Raw genomic sequence first — 19,097 nt, 5'->3', positions numbered from 1 at the left:
TGAACCTGCACCAGTTTAATGATCTTTCCTGTACTGTGGACTCCAAAACTGGACACAGTATTCTAGAGGTGGTCTCAAAAGTCTGTCCAAGGTGCAGGACTTTGCATTCATCCTTGTCGAATTTCAGAAGACTCTTGTTGACCTCTTCCTCCAGTCGTCTTATGGCAGCCTTGCCCTCCAATGTGTTAGCTGCACCCCCAGTTTGGCATCATCTGCCAACTTGATCAGGGTGCACCCCACCTCCTGCTCCAGGTAACAAAGACATTACACAGATTGGCCCCAGGACAGGACGCCAATTCTCGCCACACTCACTTCTCAGGAAGGGTATGAACCATAATGGTAACAGGGTTTGAAGCTGAGCACTCAGAACCTCCTGCTTGTTGCCAAAAGTGTTGTAAGTCATGTAAGTCATATCAAGCCAATTTTTTTCCATGTCTCTTTAAATTTAGACCTTAAATTTAAAGGTCTGAATTAGGTGTCTAAGATAGTTTCCTATGGTCTTTTTACAGTCCATGGTGGTGGTGGTAGAGGATAAATTATTCAGATGATTAATCATTTATTAATCATTTGTTATGTTATCTTTTATTTGTTACCTATCTAGTGATCTAGATAACCACTTATCAAAGTCTAGGGAATGTGTTGACCAAATTCCTGAAGTTTCCATGAATGAAGACAGGCCAGATGATTTTATTTCTTGCTTACAATAGATCAGTGTAATATTGACCAGAAATATTCAATATCCCACTTCATAAATCAGTGGATTTGCATTAGATTGTACCAGCTACACTGTGAACTAGATTTTGCCTTGATCCAGCATGGATTTCTGGATTTTAGATTATGTTCTTTATATGTCACTGTAGTGGGATTTTGAATACCATCACACAAGTGAAACTCAAGGCTTCTAGTCTCAAAGTTTTTGGTTTTATTCTCTCTCTGAGACAAGAGACAACAAAAAAGAAAGAGGGGCAATGCTGAAAGCAGAAAAGATGTGTAAAAACCTTAGGGCTTGTTTTCATGTAAAAGTTTTTAACGCAGGGCATTAACGTGACCTGTAGTTATTCCTGTCTATCAGTGAAGCCTTAGGCTTGTAATGGATTCCTATCTGCCGGGCTTATACCAGTAGGCAAAAAGTTTGAAGTAAGCCTGGGAGACGATTTTTTCAGGTGGAGACTGATTTTCTATAACAAGTACATAGAGAATATTTTCTTCTCGTTCTGCCTTCCTGGGGGCACTATGAAAACTCTTATGAGGTCGGAGAGTCCTCATCAAATAAAGGCTTTCCACCACTCCTTGTGCTCTGCAAAAGAAAAAGCTCAGGAAAACTTTAGGTGTTTCTTGTGACTTCTAAAGGGTTTTAGCTGTGGGTCCTGTGGTTATGTCTTCTTTGTACTGGCTTGCCAGCTGGTCCTAGGAGCACACAGTATCTTAGGGGACTCAGCAAAACCCATCCCATTGCTTTTGCCCTCATGTTAGGTGACATTAGGACTCTGTAGAAAGGACTGTGTCTGCCCAGTACTGGCCATACGCCATCTCCATTATGCTTACTTCAGTTATTCCCACTTCATCTCAAAAATAAAATTAAAACTTAGATAGTAAGAGATATGAAACAGAAATTATATAGGACACCATCTCAGAAAATTGATGGTTCAGGGGTATGACCATGATACATAAAATCGTGAATGATGTGATGAAGGTAAACAGGGAATGGTCATTTATTATTTCTAACAGTACAAGAACTAATTAAAATAGCAGGCAGACAGCTTAAGAGTAACAAAGGATGCATTATTTTTACACAAATCATAATTAAACTGTGGAACTGAACACTTTCAAGTCAACCAGGTTTGTGGAAGAAAGATCTGTAAAAGGCTATTAGACACAAGCTCTGGTTCACCACCTCCCAGCCTCCAGATTTGTGCAACTGGGGAGCAGTACCGCTCTGGTACCGTTCCTTTTTGTATAGTCCTTACATAAGGACAGTCTTCACTGTCCTTACATATTCCCTTGTGCTCATGATGGAGTTTGGATACTTGACTGCACGCACCTTTTGTCTAACTCCATGCAGTTATTGTTATACTGTTATGCAGAAGGAAATTTAGTGACAATACATTTATGCATACATGGCCAGGCCCTCAAAATGAGACTAAATAAAATAACCATAGGACAAATTCCCATCTACTAGACATCTAAATGTTTGTAGATTTATAAATATTTGCATTTGTTTGTGCCCACAATAAGAAAAAGGGGAATCTGGACAGCCAGGTTATAAACAGGGCCTTAAATGTCTTGGAAATACTCAAGATTGGTACATCAGTTGAAATCTGCCAGGATAAGGGAGGTGACTATGGCTTTGATAAATTTTTCTCTGAAGGCAGTTTCATTATCGTTTCAGGCACCAAAAAATTACTATTTTCCCTTGTGAAGGAGATGATCTCCTGTGGGAAGTGCAGTGATTCCTCATTTTGCTCTTTTGACTGGGGATCTCATAATGGTCTAGGAGGATGGCAATTATTCCCACCAGCCTGCAGATCAAGGCACCCAACAGATCAAGTGAAAACAAACAAAAGGAAGTTGTAATCAAAAGCTCTTGCTAGTGATTTGTGTGGAATCTGCAATATGTATTAATATTTTCTACTTTCCCCTTCTGGGCATGACTCAGTGGGAGCCTTTCTGTGACATTCCCCTGACTATCTTTTTTACAAAGGAAAGAGAATTTGAAATGGAGAAAAGATGATTTTTTAATCTGGGACTGTGCTTTCAGTGTGCTGGTACAGAGATCTGATGCTCAAAGGCTACATCTTTCTCTAACACACTCAGAAGGGGTTTATGGTTTGACAGAGCTGATCTCTGCACCTTAAGCTTTTGATTCACACATTTATAAAACTGTCTCTTAGATTCTTTTAATTAGTGGCAGGCTGCTCTTGGAATAAAAAAATAATGATTATGCACAGGAGCTGGCAGGAGTCTTCCTAACTCATTGGGCCAGATGCTGCTCTGCGAGTTCAAAGGGAGCCGCGAATGCTCGCCACCTCTGACAACCAGGCCACTTTTATTTAGGTATCCTTTAGACAGAGAAATGTGACATTTGTGGGTTTACGCTGTCTCTGTTTGCTTTTGCATCTGTTCAACGAGATCTGAGGACAGTGCTTTCCTACCTCTCAGTGGGGGTTAAGTTTAAAAAAGGGAGAGCCATCACAAAGCGACCTATTTTGTTAACAGCAAGGAAAGGATTTGGTGGCTCAGAAATATGCAGGGGTAATTTTGGCATCCCTGCCCTGACAGGCTGTTGAGCTGATCGTGACTCATGTCGTTAAGATGATTTTAACATTCAACGCCAGCTGATGAAAATTGAGTTAAAGGGAAATTAATTTTACATTCAAATGATAGAAGAGCATTGGAAGCTAACTCCAGAGAGGGATCACAAGGAAGAAAAACTTGCATGCCCTGATCTCCAGGGAAGAGTGAGAGAACTACAGTATTTTATTCAGCCATCTGGAAGGAATCAATTTGTGGCAGTTTCTGAGACTAATTCATCAGGAAAATATTGTACATAAGTGACACAGTGCACATGAGGAGCCTGATGAATGTAAAACTAAAGGACTGGAGAAGGACTGACTAGTGAGGACCCTGGCCGCCAGATGGGCAGCCCATTCCCCGGACAGCCCAGCTCCCTTTTATTTGTTGTTGTGGGAAAAATAAAGGAAAACACTGACAAAAGGACTTAGTAAACTCACTGTGTCCAGGCATCAGGCATTAAATCTGACCAGTTGCTCTTTCACACAAGCTCCTCACATAGAGGGGGAACTGGTCTCCTCCACTGAGCAAACAGAGACCACATGCTAACCTGGCTGGGAAACAGGCTGACTCAGGGGAACATGTTGCATCCTTGGAACATCTCAATAATATTTACAAAACCAAATCCACGCTGATTATCTACAGTTGCAGGGCTTGGCTGCCAGGGTGGGTCAACTCTTCTCCTTTTGCCAGTACCCCTGCAGTGCTGATGAACACGAGGGGCCAAGGCATCCGTAGCTCTGCGGCTGCCTTGGCCTCTCGCCCATCGGTGGGGTGCAGGCTGAGGGGCACCTGGCAGGACTTCGGACCTGCTGAGCAGCTGCAGCCCCCTCAGGCTGCCCAAAAAGGCAGCTGGAAAAAGCTTGTGATTTCAGTGCAATTTTTTTCTTGACATCAACTCCTGCAGATTGGCAGCCACTGGCATGACTTCTTTCCAGCGAGATTTTAGGCATCTTGACACTTCCATAAACAATGCAGAAATGCTACAGAAAGTCACCAAGATCCATGTACTTCCTAGAGCACAGGTCTCCTTCACGCAACTGAAGAAACAATTCTTCCTGGTCCCAAAGGAAAGTCCTTAGTCAGAATGGGGAAAGGAGGCTGTTATTACTGGGGCAGCCCCACATGATGCCCCTAGGCTAGTTTCAGACTTGGAAACAGCAGCGGAGTTTGCTGCATTCCAGGGTGGCCTTGCGAACTACAGCCCTGCACACACAGACCTCGAATAGCTGTAACATGTAACTTTATATGGATGTTATACACAGGCATCTGGGCAGAATTCACCTTTCGATGCCACAGTGCGCTCCCACAAGTCTCCGTGCATGGCAGGGGATGTTTAACCAACGCAGTTATCACATTAGAAGCAGCTATGGCAACAAATGTTGTATCTGGAGAGGCATAATGGTTTCCAGTTGAGCCTCCTGGGTCAGGGTTTAGGGGTGGAATTTTTTGCCATTTGGGTTCTTCTCAGTTGAGAGATAAGGAGGAGGGCACGTTCTTACTTACCAAACCACCTTGGGGCCTCCCCTGGGAGAATCTCTCAGCTGCTCTAGAGAAAGTAGCAGATGTCATGGTCATCCAGGAGCTCCTGCAGTTGGAATGCAATATGCTTGGTGCCGGACCTCTCTACTCCCATCCCATATTTCCTGTGCAGGAGTTCTGAGAAAGTCAGCACTGAGGTTTTGTGGCAGAGCAGATTTGGCTGGGAGATCACCTTGTGATGGAGCAATGCTCAAAGAGCCACTTGTGCTGAACTTCTTGCCTTTCTATGAAATCAGTGGCACAAAGGGGTCAGCATAGTATGGAGAATTGATTTATTTGATTTTTTTAAGTGCCTTTGAAACTTCTGGGCCAATATTTTCTATGCTCAGGCCCTGATGGAAGATTGATAGTTTTTGTACATACGTGGAAATTTGAGATAAAATAGTTCTGCATGCAAAGAGAGGATTTATCTGCATGCAAATAGTCAATTATATTTGAGAAAAAGAAGATTTCTTTTTAAAACAGTCTTCCTGACAAAGCTGTTGGGAATAAAAAAATGAAATTTTCTGTAGAATTATCTCCATGCTATGCTGAATTTGTTTACTATTTGCATGAGATAGAACTTTTTGAAAATCATATGCTGTGCATAAAATACACAGCCTAAGAAAGTCACCCTGTGCTTCATAAACTGCTAAATGATGTAGGAGAGCCCAAAGAGCTGGGAAAAACAGCCAGAGCAGTCATTTCTTGTGCGGCTCCCTCCCACAGAGCCCTGCTTGTGTGAGCAAACCTCTTCTATGACCTGCTCTGCTGTTCCCAACGCTGCTTTTATACTTCAAGAGCATTAATTACATAGTTTCTTGGGCTGCAGGGCGAGCTGCCCAAATAACCAGGGCTTTTCTTTTTTAACCTTCTATTTCTTTCAATCCCTAAGGATGGGCTGGCATCAGAAGAATTTAAATGAAGAGAGGCAGCAGCAGGAAGCAGAAGTTACTGAAGCTAATCCAGCGTATCACTGTCACGGCTACTCGCAGGCCTATGAGAACAGAAAAAGGGAGCAGCATCAAGCCAGGAGGAAGCTCTGTGTAGCATCAGTAATTTGCATCTTCTTCATGATTGCTGAGATTACAGGGGAGTATGTTTACTCGAAGAGAGCTTAGTTTGGTGCCCAGCACACCCGTATTCATGCCCTTTTGTACGCACTCTGACTGCAGGGACCCATGAAGCACAGAGGTGAACCCACCTGGCATAAAATAACTCTCCTTTCTCCTCAATCTTTAAAAGAATTGTGGGGTTTTTTTAAAAGTGAAATTATAAAAATATTTTCATATATTCATTTAAGAATTGCATCTGGGTAGGAATACAAAGATCAGTTAATGGTCTGAACTGTTCTCCCAGGTCTTTAAGCTCTGCTAAAAGTGGCTAGCATGTCTTAGTATTGTGTCACAAAAGGTTTCTAATATATTGGGTTACATTTTTTTGGAAAAGATTAAAAGATTTTACATGTTTATCCAGGCCAATGAGACCTCAGCACTGATGAAAGCTGCTAGCAGCAGGATCTGATATTAAATACAACAGTCTTGACAAAATCCCGGGAAATCCAGGGCCAGATTCACCATCTGCTTTTCTACAGTTAAGTCAATGTATTTATACCAGGGCACGTTTATCCTTTAAATTGGCCTGCTGGTGTGTCTCTGGATCAATGGAAGATTATTCCCCTGTCTAATTAGCTTTCACTTCTGGACTCATCCTACAATATCCAATATAAGTATTTGGCTCGCTCATAGAGCATTAGCTTTTATTTTGTCCCACTGATCTGCTCTCTGCATGGCTTTTGTGATATTTATACCCATCTGATAGTTCCTGGCTCTTTAATTTCCCCTTCTCCGCAGTGAGGTGAGGTAAGGTAAGGCATGAGGAATCCCACAGACTTTTACCATATGTGCCCCAGGGAATGTAACAAAAATGAGCCAGGAGGGCCTCTGAAACCTATGTTTTCCCAGCCTCAGCATCTCTGGAGCCCCATGAAAATGAGATAGAAAGGCTTTGTCTTCCCCACAGGTGAGAAGTGGAGGCACTGAAAGAGCTGCTGCATTTCTACCTTCTCCCTCGGCTGCCAAACCCAGCAGGGACTTCTCCAACACTTCCCTCCCACGCGCTGCATCTGCATGAAGCCCCGTTGTTTGTAGGAGATGTGCGTTTCCCCCATGAAAACTGGTGCACACCACTAATCTCCATGCAGTAATTTTCAGTGCCAGAAGTAATGCATTATTAATAAAACCATATAATCAGTAGGCTTAAGTTTGGTGAATGCGGCAATGCTAGAGGGTAATTGGAAGGACAGATGATATGTTAACTAAATGTTTAATTTTGCTTAATGAATCATACAGCTTTTTTGCAGTGACAGCTTAAGTAACAGACGTGAAGACCATTTTGCTTCAGACCATTAAACTTTGACAAACCAGTTATTAACTGCAGTTACAGGCAGCAGTCTATGGAGATTTTTGTAATTATGAGCCATACATTTAATTTTTTTAATCATTAGGCTAAACTGCCTGTGCCTGATGATTGACCATTGAGTGACTGAAAATTTCTACTGCTTTGTGGTATACAAAGCCATAAACATCCATTGTAGGTAACAGTAAATCATAAAGGCCACTTGTTGGGAGTATTGATACAAAGCAATAAAAGCCTATAACTATTACACAGGCTTTACTCTTGAAAATAAAGAATGTTCCCCTTCCTTCTCCTCTTAAGGGCAAATGGCTTCCGTGGGCATTATTATGCTAAACAGAAGAAACAAAGCTGCATCACTCTCAAAGAGGTTGAAAAGCTGTGTTTCTTTGAATCCCTCGATCTTTCTGTGATATTTTTGCTCAAAACATCTGTGCTGGCCCTTGCTGCTCTCCCAAAAGGGGCACTGTTGGCCGAGTACACCAACTGTCTCCGAGAGAAAACTATCTTCTGTTCTTCTAATGCAGAACCATCACAATCTCCATAGATTTGGAGATATCAGTCAAACCAATGACACCTTAGGTAGAGCCCCGATATAAAAGTGCTTTCCAAGGATTTTTAGTGGCTAAAGACCAAATGTGGATTTTGAAGTACTTTTTTTCCCATTAGGGCACTAGAAAGACAGACATACACCACATGTGTCTTCATGTCAAAAAAGGAATATAAAGATTTGACCACATTGCTAAGATAAGCAGACTGAGATCTCAGAAACTCACTCAAGGCATTAGTTATGCCAGCAATACATAAAATAATAATTTGCTAACATATTTCAAAGGCAGCAGGCTAGAAGCAAGCTCTTGTAATGCTGCCCCAGAACATGGAAATACAGTATCTAAGATGCAATATGGTTTTGCAGGCAGCTTGTGCTCTGCATATTTGTTTGCTGAAAGATACCTGATGCCTTGGTTATTAACACCTGTGCACTGTCAGACAAGCCTTCTTCCCTTTGCTATGCAAAATTGCTTCCCACTTGAGAAACAGGTACCCTGCAAACAGTGAAAGTCTAAGAGCTGTGTCATGACCAAAAAGTATATGTGCATTTACACCTGCCATGTTCTGGGAAATCCCTATTCTGTTAAATTTTTCATTTTACTGCAAGGAATGGGATGCCCCCAAATTCTGCAGTCATGCTTGCTTCCTTTAGGGAAGTAACTTTCAGGCAGCTGTAAATGGGATGTATAGGGAGGCAACAGAGAAAAACAATATATGCCCTGTATGTGCTATATATATTCTCCTGCAGTGACAAACCACACAGCATTAGGAATTCTAATCTAAAATCTGCATATGAGAGGAAATTAAACAGACAGTCCATCCTGCTGGCATAAAGACTTTCCATCTACAAGGAAACAAGAGATATGTCTACATGTGTCTTTGGCAGCGGTATTTTGCCAAAGGTTTGAATGAGGCATTTTATGATGTTTTTCAGGATTCATTGATTCTCATATAGGTTGTGGTCAGGAGAAACAGGTGAGCTGAAATTAATTAAATGACTGAAGAAGGATGGAAATATATCACCAAACGCAGAAAGTAGGTGTTTTGGCTCTATTATTTCACATTTCCATTTTTATACATTTCCACTCTGAGGAAAAATTCCCCTGCTATAACAAGTTGGCAGGACAGCTTCCTGTCTGTGATGTTTGTCTTCTCCTGCAGCCACCAGCAGCTGGGGTAGTTTAGAGCAATCTTTTAGTTTCTTTGGATTTGCCTTTAGCCCTGAGACATGGTTAGAAGAATTTGGTAAAATAATTAATAAATAATATTTGGCTTACTGGGTAAAAGAAATGTGGTTTCAGATATCCTAAAATGATTTGGGATTTTATTTTTTTCAGAATTCACATGAAAACAAAACCCCCTGAAGTAAAATGACATTCAGCCACATTTTTCCAGCTCTAGCTGGAAAATTAAATCATGCATTACAAATGCAAAATGATAGATTAGTCCTGCAAACAGAACATTTTTCTCTATGCCCTCACCAAAATGGTCGTTTGTTCATCACAGCTCTTCTACTGTGACTGTTCTTTTATTCCTGTTTTAGAGCTGCCTGTGACAACTAAACAGTCAAGTATCCCACCATCCAAAACTCAGGAAGCAGATGCATATTTTCCTGTAACAAATAGGAAATGAATCCCATAAGCTAAGTCTCTGAGTTTTTGTACATATATAAAAATATCAGTCATCTGTGAAAAGATAGTGGGAGTATACTGGAAATGTGATCCCTAATGCTGCTTTTCACGAAGACAGTCCAATAGTAATATAACCACAGCCCTAATCTATCACAATTCTTAATGTCTTTAGGACTTTCTCTTTCTCAGACAATTTGGCTTATTTCTTTCTATTAATTCATACCTTTCACTGCACGCATGAGGTACAAAATGAAACTATCTTTGAAGAACTTTGAGTCCTGTGTCTGATCACTGAAAATTAAGTGTTCCCTCTGATTAACCACAAAGCAGGTCTCAAGTTTGATCCGGCTGACTCAAACTTCTGACCAGAGCCATGATATGGACGCATGTTTCACACAGGTGGGCAGATCGCTGGGAGCCTGGCGGTGATCACCGACGCGGCACACATCCTGGTGGACCTGACAAGCTTCCTGATCAGCCTCTTCTCGTTGTGGCTTGCCTCCAAACCTCCCACCAAACAGTTAACTTTTGGGTGGCACCGAGCAGGTAGCAAATTCGTCACAGTACGAACATGTGGAATGGGAAAGGGAAGTCATCATAGCCAGGGACTGCAAAATGCCAATGTCTGACATAGGTCTGTAGATACTTAGAGATAGTGCACTAATGCTCTCAAAGCCCCCAGGACACATGATAAACAGAGCAAGCCAGTGAGCTTCAAAGAAGTAAAGAGCACAGTCATCTCTTACCTACAAACGTCTTTCAGTTCATTATTTGATATAATTTTGGGCTGGTGCTAGCTTTGGCTGAGACAACAGTGACTTCCCTCAGTAAATTGAGTGTGAGGAGGTCTGAGCCCTCAATCTACCATGAAACACAAAATTCTATAAAAGCAGCAATACTGATAAAAATGAGGTTCTACTCCATTTATAGAATGATAAAGTTAATCATTAAATTATTTTAAAAAGACAACAATGTTATATCTGTAGGCAAGTGAGATCCTTTAACATTTATAATTTTATAAATACTCTCCCTGCATATCTCTTTTTCACTGATGTTTTTTGTCAGATGGAAGCACTGGTAGGTTTCTGAAGTTCTCTGTCCTCAACCAAAATCAATATATTTACGGATGACACCTAATACCAAAAGCCTTACAATGAAGCACAAGTGCTTTTACAAAAGACAAGACACCAGAAAAATATTAACTAGGAGAAAAATTTTCTGGGGATATGATTCTGTTCAAGATTTAGACACCTAAATATCAATGTCTACATGTACGCAAGCACACATAAGCACAGGGTCCAAGTTTCTGATACGGTCAACAGAAATCTAAACTCTGTTCAGCTGCCTAAACACAGAAGTCTAGTGATACATCCCTAGGGCATGGGAATGGCAGCTGTCACACAAGACCCACAGGAGACTGCAGAGGATGCCAAGCATAAGACCAGGGCATCTCAAATCCTACCAGACCCTCATAGTTAAGAAACTAGGATGGGTTCCCAGTCAGTCAATGGAGCAGGAAGCTGTGTGAATCACCATTAATTTGATGACCATTGTCCACAAAGGGAGCTTAGACTCTTGCTCACACCTACCTGTAGAAATTTTAATTTAGTTGTTTCGGTCTGGAAATGAGTCCCATGCTGGGTGTCTTAGAGCTCAATTTAGTTGTTCATATGTAAGTGATTAGTGCTGTTTGAAATGGCCTAACATGTCCCACAAAGTCTGCAGCTGCCACTCTGGAAGTCTATGGGTCATCTACACATCTTGTGTCAAGCTATACATAGAGGTGTCATTGTGTCTGAAATGGCTCTAGACATCTATGCACCCAAACTGAGGACTCAGATGATACATGCTACAAGGATATTCAATATGAAGGTCCAGAAGCAGCTTCTGACTCAGGATGTCTGTAGACCAAGGTTGCTTGTAGCTACAGAATATACCAGGGAAGACATATGCCATACTCATCCTGTCTTTATATTGCTCCTTGAGTATATTCTATCAGCTCTGCTGGAAGCAGGCTGTTGGGTGAGGGGGAGGTTTAGCATGATTGAAGCATAGCTGGCATTATGTAGACAACACACAGCTGAATTTGGCAGCATTAGCAAGCTACTACTTACCATCAGTTGATCTATAATTACTTTTTGTGTTTATGCTTTCTTAGCCTGGGAAGAAAGGAGAGTGAAAGAGCGACTTCTCTCTTGCTGATGTAGGCAGGTTCAGCCACCTCACATAATTTCACCCTCAGTCTGTGTTAGATTTTTTAGTTTTTTGTCATTGCAATGCAGAACTTCAAAAGCAATCTTTTATTGCCTTTTTATCCTGGTAGCAAAGAGAGCCTTGCATCAAATGTCGGTGGCTATTTAATTACATTCCATAATATCCTGTTTCTTGCTTATTTTCCCAGCTACATTTCCAGTTTAATATGCAGGTGGGTGCCTTAATAGAGTAGCTGAGGGCAGTCAGGTGAGTGGCAGAGTCACTGTGCACTGACTATCAAGGTCTAGCTGCTGCAACCCTCCATGACATTGGAAGCTGTTTTTTCACTGCTTTTCTCAGACTGATAGACAGAGTTTATCATGCAAAGACTGTGTATGACTGGACTCAGGTTTAGCAGAAGCCACCTGAATGCCTCCTAAGCCAGAACCAGGCAGCAGAACCAGTCAAGACAGCAGTTCAGTGCAATCCTTTGGGTGTGCAGCTGCTTTCAGCAACATGACTAGAAGCACAATATTGAATGAGACTGATAGTGTGAGTCAGACCTACTTCCAGGTAAGAAAGCTCTCTTCAAAATCAATTTCTTGATCTGTGGTATGATTCAGAGATTCCCAAACAATCGTACACTATTGTTTGCTGCGCTCTGTTAGTGCTAGTAGTTCTGAGGAAATGTAACCAAGAACATCTTGAGTAAAGCATTTAGTACTACTGAACTGGTCTGTAAGCTTAGCTAAACTTTTGCTAAGGTACTACATTGAAAAATAACATGTATTTTCACCTATGTAGGTAAAGATGACCTCTAACATATTCCATTGTGAAGTATATGTACATACGCACACAGATATTCATACAAGTGTTCACAAAAACTGTTGGCCCCTTTCCTGCCAATGATAGCATAGCCATCAACACCTTCAGTTAGGCCAAGTTTGCAGGGTTTCAATCTGTAACTTGCAGAAAATATAAACACCAGGTATTCTTTATGTTAGCTTCTCTCTATCTACTTTTAAGCAAAACTATCAGTGCACTTTCATTTGTTATTTGTCAGTTTTAGACAAAACGGGTATTTTGATAAGCATCTGAAGCCTGGACTGCTGCAAAAGGTGAGACTCTCATAAAAATATATTCAAAGTCATAGGCTGAGTTTCAGCTGCTTTCATGGACTGACATTGGAGGTCTGTACAAGTGCTTTGCGCTTTCCAGCTATTTAATGACTTTCACCTTAATGCGAGCTTTCATTTTCTTTGGTATCGTCTCAGTTATGCTCATAAAGTGCCACATTTACCTATTCAAGTCACATGGCAGTTACTATCCCACATCCTATTAAAAACATGCTGCACGTTCATATGAACATCCCTGGACCTCTCCTGTGGCAGTGCAATAAAAGGTGGCCTTGAGGACTGCATTTATTTTAGCCCAACTCAGAGCCAATAGAGACAAAATTAAATTTTGCTGCTCCAGGGAAGAAATAACTTCTTTTGTCCTCATCACTGCTGGTGGCACAAAAATGATTTTGTGGCATTGGCAGGATGAGTCCCAGGAGAGAGGAAGGAGAGGTTTTGCTGGCAGGACCTTGTTGGGGGCTGTCACTGTTTTTCTGAAGTGTGAAGTGATGAGAGGTGTGCAAAAACAAGGGAGGCTGTTGGAGGCAGATTATGTTGGCCAGTGGGTTTGGGTGAGCTGTGACTTCCTCCTTCCCTCCAACCTCTGCTCCTGTGACCAAGATAATCTTATTGGGGAAGGAGAGTTGGTTCCTGGGTCTTCACACTATACCGGCGGGGCCAGGCAACTACATAAGATGTAAAAGAATTTCTCTTTTATGCTTCCTTCCCATTACAGCTCCTTTTGCTCTTCCCAAAACTCCCCAAATGGTCTTTTTCATCTCTCCAATTTCTCCAAATGCCGCATGAACTCAACACTGGAAAGGGGGCAAAAGTAGGAGCAGGTAGAACAGGGTTAGGCCACTACATGCATAGGGCTGCCCTGGGCAGCCACTGGATTTGCTATGACCAGAAAGGGTTTTGGCCCATTCTTTGTGAGCGTCAAGGCTGCCAACACACAAGAAGTAATTCTCCTGGCCTTATAGCTCACAAACCTGGAACCATTACCATCAATCTCTTAAAATTTCTTGCATTTCCTTATGACTCATGTTAAAATCAAATTGTTTTAATTCCTAGAAATTCTGGGAGCTTTGATGTCTATGCTTATCATTTGGATGGTGACTGGTGTGTTGACATATTTGGCTAGCATGAGGCTGCTACACCCCGATTATGATATTGATGCTACAGTGATGCTCATTACCTCTGCTTGTGCCGTGCTTGCCAACATCCTGTAAGTTACTTTGTTTTCCTCTCCATATAACTTTTGAACCTTGAACTTGCTGCTGTATTTTGATTAAAAATGACAGAGAGATATTGACCTCAAAAATATTAAGTGTTTATGAGTTTCATGAGGATACGGAAAGGGGTAGAGAAGAGAGATCCTGCTTCTCATTGAAGGTTGCAGTTGCTCTCCTCCTTTCTGTTAGCTGCCACACTGGGAAGGGAAATTATGGACGCACCAACTCCAGGAAAAGATTAATCTCCATCTCACTTTTTATTAGATGTCAGAACATTCAAGAACTCTACAGAAAATGAAGCCTCATTAATTACTCCGTTCACAGACTTTCTTGTTTGTATGCAAAACACTGAAACACCTAGGAATTATCTGCTTAGCCACTCTACATTTTTACTGAATGTGTCTGATTTTACTGTTCAGCATTCAGAAGTGAGAGGGGTGATGATGTGTGTGACACCACTGCTTTCAGAAACGCAATAACCCCACTGATATTTTCAACTTTATGTCTCTTGCAGACTAAGCCTGATTCTGCACCAGACCGGCCACGGGCACAGCCATGGGGCACAAGCCAGGGAACATGTGTCAGTCCCTCCGGAAAAGCCAGCTCTGAGCAATGCCAGTCTGCGGGCAGCCTTTGTGCACGCCATTGGAGATCTATTCCAGAGTATTAGTGTGCTAATTAGCGCACTTATCATCTTCTTCAAGGTTAGTTTTATTAGTTCACTTGCCTTCCTTGCAATTAAGGATAACAGTTATTTTCATAGCATTGAAACACTAGGCACTATGTAAATATTTTCTCTGTCTTAATGATATACTTTGTAATTTAGTCAAAGACAATTATACTTATTCTTGGGAATTGAAATGACTGTTGAGAGTGTAACACTTGGTTCTTGGTGTTTCAAATGCAAGGAGGATACTTCGGTGTCTCTCCCTTTCTTTGTCTGTAGTGCTTTCATTCCCTGTGCCAAGGCTCCCTAACTGGCAAAGGATGTCAGCACTCATTCTGTAGTAGATCAATGGAATATATTATTTTTTGAGATTAACTAATTTAAAATGGCAATAACCAACAATGATGAAATTAACAAAGTGATGTGTTCATATTTTTCTAGCCAGAATACAAAATAGCTGACCCAGTCTGCACATTTGTGTTTTCCATCTTTGTTTTGGCAACCACCATCACCATTTTAAGGGATATTTTGATTGTGTTAATGGAAGGTAGGACCTGATTCCAGAATCAATACAATTATAGTTTGATTTTTTTCTCTCTTTCTCCATAATACTTGTATTTGCTGACAAAGGTATAATAGCACACTTCTGTATCAGTTTCTAATATTCTCATAATTCTGATCATACTTTAAATGTAATTAGAATTTTAATCAAAACTGTTTTCTACCATTGCACTAGAAGATTTATACATATGCCAGTTTTCATAAAAACCTGTGTACTGGTGTTTTGTTAATGAACTCCTGATATGCTCCTAAAACTGAGTTGCTTTTACTTGTCGTATGTAACATTGCTTTTTATCACCCTTTTGGCATATGAGATGTGCACTCACTTTGTTCATTTTGTAATTCCTTTACCCATGTGAAATACAAGTCTTTTTGCCAAAAAAAAAAAAAACCAACAAAAAACAAACAACAAAAAAACCCCACTGCTTTGAACTGTGTCTGTGAAATAGGCTGAGTGCATGAGGCAGAAGTTTAAGAGATTTTTAGTTACACTAGTCCAGAAAAGCAAGCCAATGGAGCTTTCCAGTCATGTTCAGGTGCAAGGGAATAGAGAATTCTCAGCACATCAGCAGCAGGAAGAACTAGGCTTAGCAATATTTAATCCTGTCAGCTATGGGCCTGATTATTTGATTTGCAAGGCCAAATGGCTTGAGCAGTCATAGATGCATGTTTTTGCCGTCTTTACACTGAACGACATAATGCAACTTTTCTCAGCTATGAGGACATAAGGATTGAAGGGGAAAGTAGCTCTAACAGTGTAGGTTTTGAATGGATATGAGTTACTCAGTGTGACTGGCTGCATGGCTATTTACTTCTCTCTTTCACTTTGCACCTATTTCTGCTTAGGAGAGAAAATTTCCAATATTATTTTACAGTAAATCTTCATTCTAGGGTTAATTTGCCTTCAGTGATTGTGAGATAGAGATACATTTGTATAGAAGTGTACCTAGACAGAGTCCAGCAACTGGCTGTATCTTGGCTGCCAAAAAATCAGAAGATCTCTTGATTACTGAAAAAAAATCAAACTACCAGGAAGGCCTGCCAGCCCCGGACACTCAGGGGGTCTCTTTCTCAGAGCAGTGATGCCCAGCTTCCATAAGCGGCACTGATATGCGAAAATTGGCAATGTTCTGTTCCCCTCTGCAGCAAGCCCTTTTACTCTGTTCTCATGGGGAGGTCTCTGAAGCCAGTCTCCTACCTCCTAAGTGGCATATTCTGCCCAGAATTTTCTAAAGAGAAATTGGATGTTGGAGATGATACTGGAGGCAGCTCTTACCCCATGCATCCAGTCTGTCCCAGGGTGTCAGCCCCACAGCCCCTGAGACTGACTGTGTCCTGCAGGCACTGACTGTCCATGGTTTTCTTTGAAGAGCATGTGCACGTCAGCATCATATTCTACTAAGTCAGTACCCCATATAGCATACCATTGTCGTAATAAACAGATAGGACAAAGCATACAACACTGAGGTCATTAATGATTACAAAAATTATCAGTTATGGTATGAAAGACAAAATTAACTAATATTGTGCCTACCATTGTTATACTTCATAACTGGTGGCATTAAAAATATTTTTCAGTTTACAGATCCAAGTGAAGCTTGATGAACACAGCTGTTAACGCGGGCAGAGAGGTGCATTGCCAAAATCCCAGGTCTCACTCCAGGGAAGATCTGTAATTAAATTTCTTGGTCAAATTTAGATTTAGATTAAACTCTGAATTTCATGTTGCAATTCACCCTATCACAATTGTCCTGACTCTGAATGAGGGTCATCACTATCATCATCTTTTGTAAGAAGGCTCATCTAGGAAAACAATCACTGATCTACTCAATAACTAGACCTAGGATCTAATCTCATCTAAGATTCCCGAGTCAAACCACTTTAATCTTTATGTTTGTCTTTCCCTTTCTGCTAAACAGATGCTTCTCTGTTGTGTGAATGTACTGAGGACAGAATCCCTCAGAGGTACTCAGGTGGTGCCATAAAATCTGCACTCACAAAAGATGTTGGTGCAAACCCAGGACATAGTCTGGCTAAACAGCTCACTTCCCTATGAAACTGGACCCTCAGAACATCTCCTGAGACATGCATAAGTCTCATTATTCCACGGAGAAGTATAAAACAGTGAATAGGACTAAAATTCACAGTGAACTCTGAAATAGACAGGCTTTCCAAAGCATTGAATATTTTAATAAAAATTTTACATTTAACAATAAAGGTTCTTGATGCGTCTTCCTCTAATGATCATCATTTTTATATCTTCAAATATTTTTTTTGCACCAATTTCTCCTTTTAAGGAACATCGAAAGGATTTGCGTATGATGCAGTGAAAGCAAGAATTTTAGCAGTTGAGAAAGTGGAATCTGTTCACAACCTTCATCTTTGGTGTCTGACAATGAATCAAACTATTATATCTGCTCATGTTGCCACAGGTCAGTAAATTTCTGTAAACAGGGAGTAAGTATTCAGCTGCTGCCTAGTAAAGGTCAGTCTCTCCTGATTGGAATACAACTGACTGTATATCTGTTGCTTGTTAAAACAAATGTCATCATTTTGTTTGAAAAATAACAACACCAACAACTACAAAAGAAGCTCTCAAATCCTCCTCCCAAAAGTCTTGCCAAAACAACAGGACCTCTATTTAACCCAAAACTTGAAAACTGCAGAGGTTGTGGAGCAAGTAAACTACAAGATATTTTAAATAAATTAGAAGAATTAGACCCAGGTTTTCTCACAATGTCAAATAGATTTTAGAGTGGATTTGTCAAACTTGAAAACTGTTGATCCTCATGAGAAAAACTTAAAGGGCAAATCTGCATTCCTCATCACTTCTAGCTGTAAAACAATCTTTAAAACACAGCTTGTAGCATAGAGGTAACTCCAGGGGAACAGTTCATCTTTAAAAAGATTTTTTTTAAATGTAGTCCTTACCCCTGTTGACAAATTGTCCACTACCTAGATCAATTTTCTTGTTTGTCTGTTTGCTTTGTACATATTAAGGTTTATTTAAGAAAAAAATTCCACCAATGTTTGGCCAAGAACAGGTTCAGAGGCAAAGTCCTTCATGGAGTCCCCACTTCCCCAAAAGAGTGGGTCTATCAGCCACCTGAATCACTTGGCACTGTTGCTACTCCCTGATTGGATGAACTAATCTTTATTATGTATTCTTGCTTTCCTCCAGTCTTCTGCCAAACTGAATTTCTTTGGTGATTACTCTTAGATCAGCTCTTGCCAAAATTGCATATTCCGACCACATTTGAACGAACAAACATTTGCTGACATGCAGGTTCCGGAAAGGAGGATAAAAAGGACAAGAAACACTTCTCAACATCAAAGTTCTTGTTAGAAGTTCGCAAATAGTTTCTGTCAGTAAACACTTACTCTTCTTTAAAGTATCATATATGCATTTTGACTATTTCCTCTTGCTATCTACAGCAGACAGAGCCGACAGCCAGAAGATTTTGAGAGATATTACCCAAGCCCTGTTTGAGCACTACAGCTTCTGCTCTATCACCATTCAGATTGAAACGAGAGAGGATCAGAAACAAGACTGCATCTTCTGTCAAGAGCCCAGGGATTAAAGGGAGAAGTATGCTATGCAAAATGACGATCACCTCTCTTACAGGTCAATGGAGACTATATGTGCTGGTTGTATGTAGTCGATTAACAACAAATGGTAATTAACTGAACTAAAAAGCCCTGCCATTATGAGCAGGGCATGGACCTTTATTTGTTGGTACCATCTACCAGGAGAGAACATGTATTAGGTCTGTCCATCAGCTAGATTACCTGTCCATCAGCAGTTACTTTCAATTGCAAGAGAAAGTATCTAAATTATTCTTGACTAGAGCAGCAGATTGGCACTAAAGCAACATTTAAGAATGCCTGTTTGTAATCACAGGTAACAAAAAAC

The 19,097-nt window shown here is 40.8% G+C and overlaps 1 protein-coding gene across 1 annotated transcript in view; it reads left to right on the top strand.

The window, feature by feature from the left end:
• SLC30A8 (solute carrier family 30 (zinc transporter), member 8) overlaps positions 1-18,765 on the top strand; it is a 21,522-nt gene extending 2,757 nt beyond the window's left edge. Inside the window, exons 2-8 of the mRNA XM_009698952.1 lie at positions 5,708-5,912; positions 9,818-9,956; positions 13,796-13,949; positions 14,471-14,660; positions 15,065-15,170; positions 17,482-17,616; positions 18,620-18,765. Of these exons, the coding sequence (XP_009697254.1) occupies positions 5,708-5,912; positions 9,818-9,956; positions 13,796-13,949; positions 14,471-14,660; positions 15,065-15,170; positions 17,482-17,616; positions 18,620-18,765 (1,075 nt within the window). The remainder of the gene's footprint in view (positions 1-5,707; positions 5,913-9,817; positions 9,957-13,795; positions 13,950-14,470; positions 14,661-15,064; positions 15,171-17,481; positions 17,617-18,619) is intronic.
• The last annotated feature ends 332 nt before the right edge of the window (positions 18,766-19,097 follow it).

The sequence above is a fragment of the Cariama cristata genome, unplaced genomic scaffold, assembly GCF_000690535.1.
Source record: "Cariama cristata isolate BGI_N322 unplaced genomic scaffold, ASM69053v1 scaffold2804, whole genome shotgun sequence".
In the NCBI taxonomy this organism is placed as follows: Eukaryota; Metazoa; Chordata; class Aves; order Cariamiformes; family Cariamidae; genus Cariama; species Cariama cristata.
The sequence above is the reverse complement of the archived record's forward strand: the minus strand, read 5'-3'. Positions and strand labels throughout refer to the sequence as shown.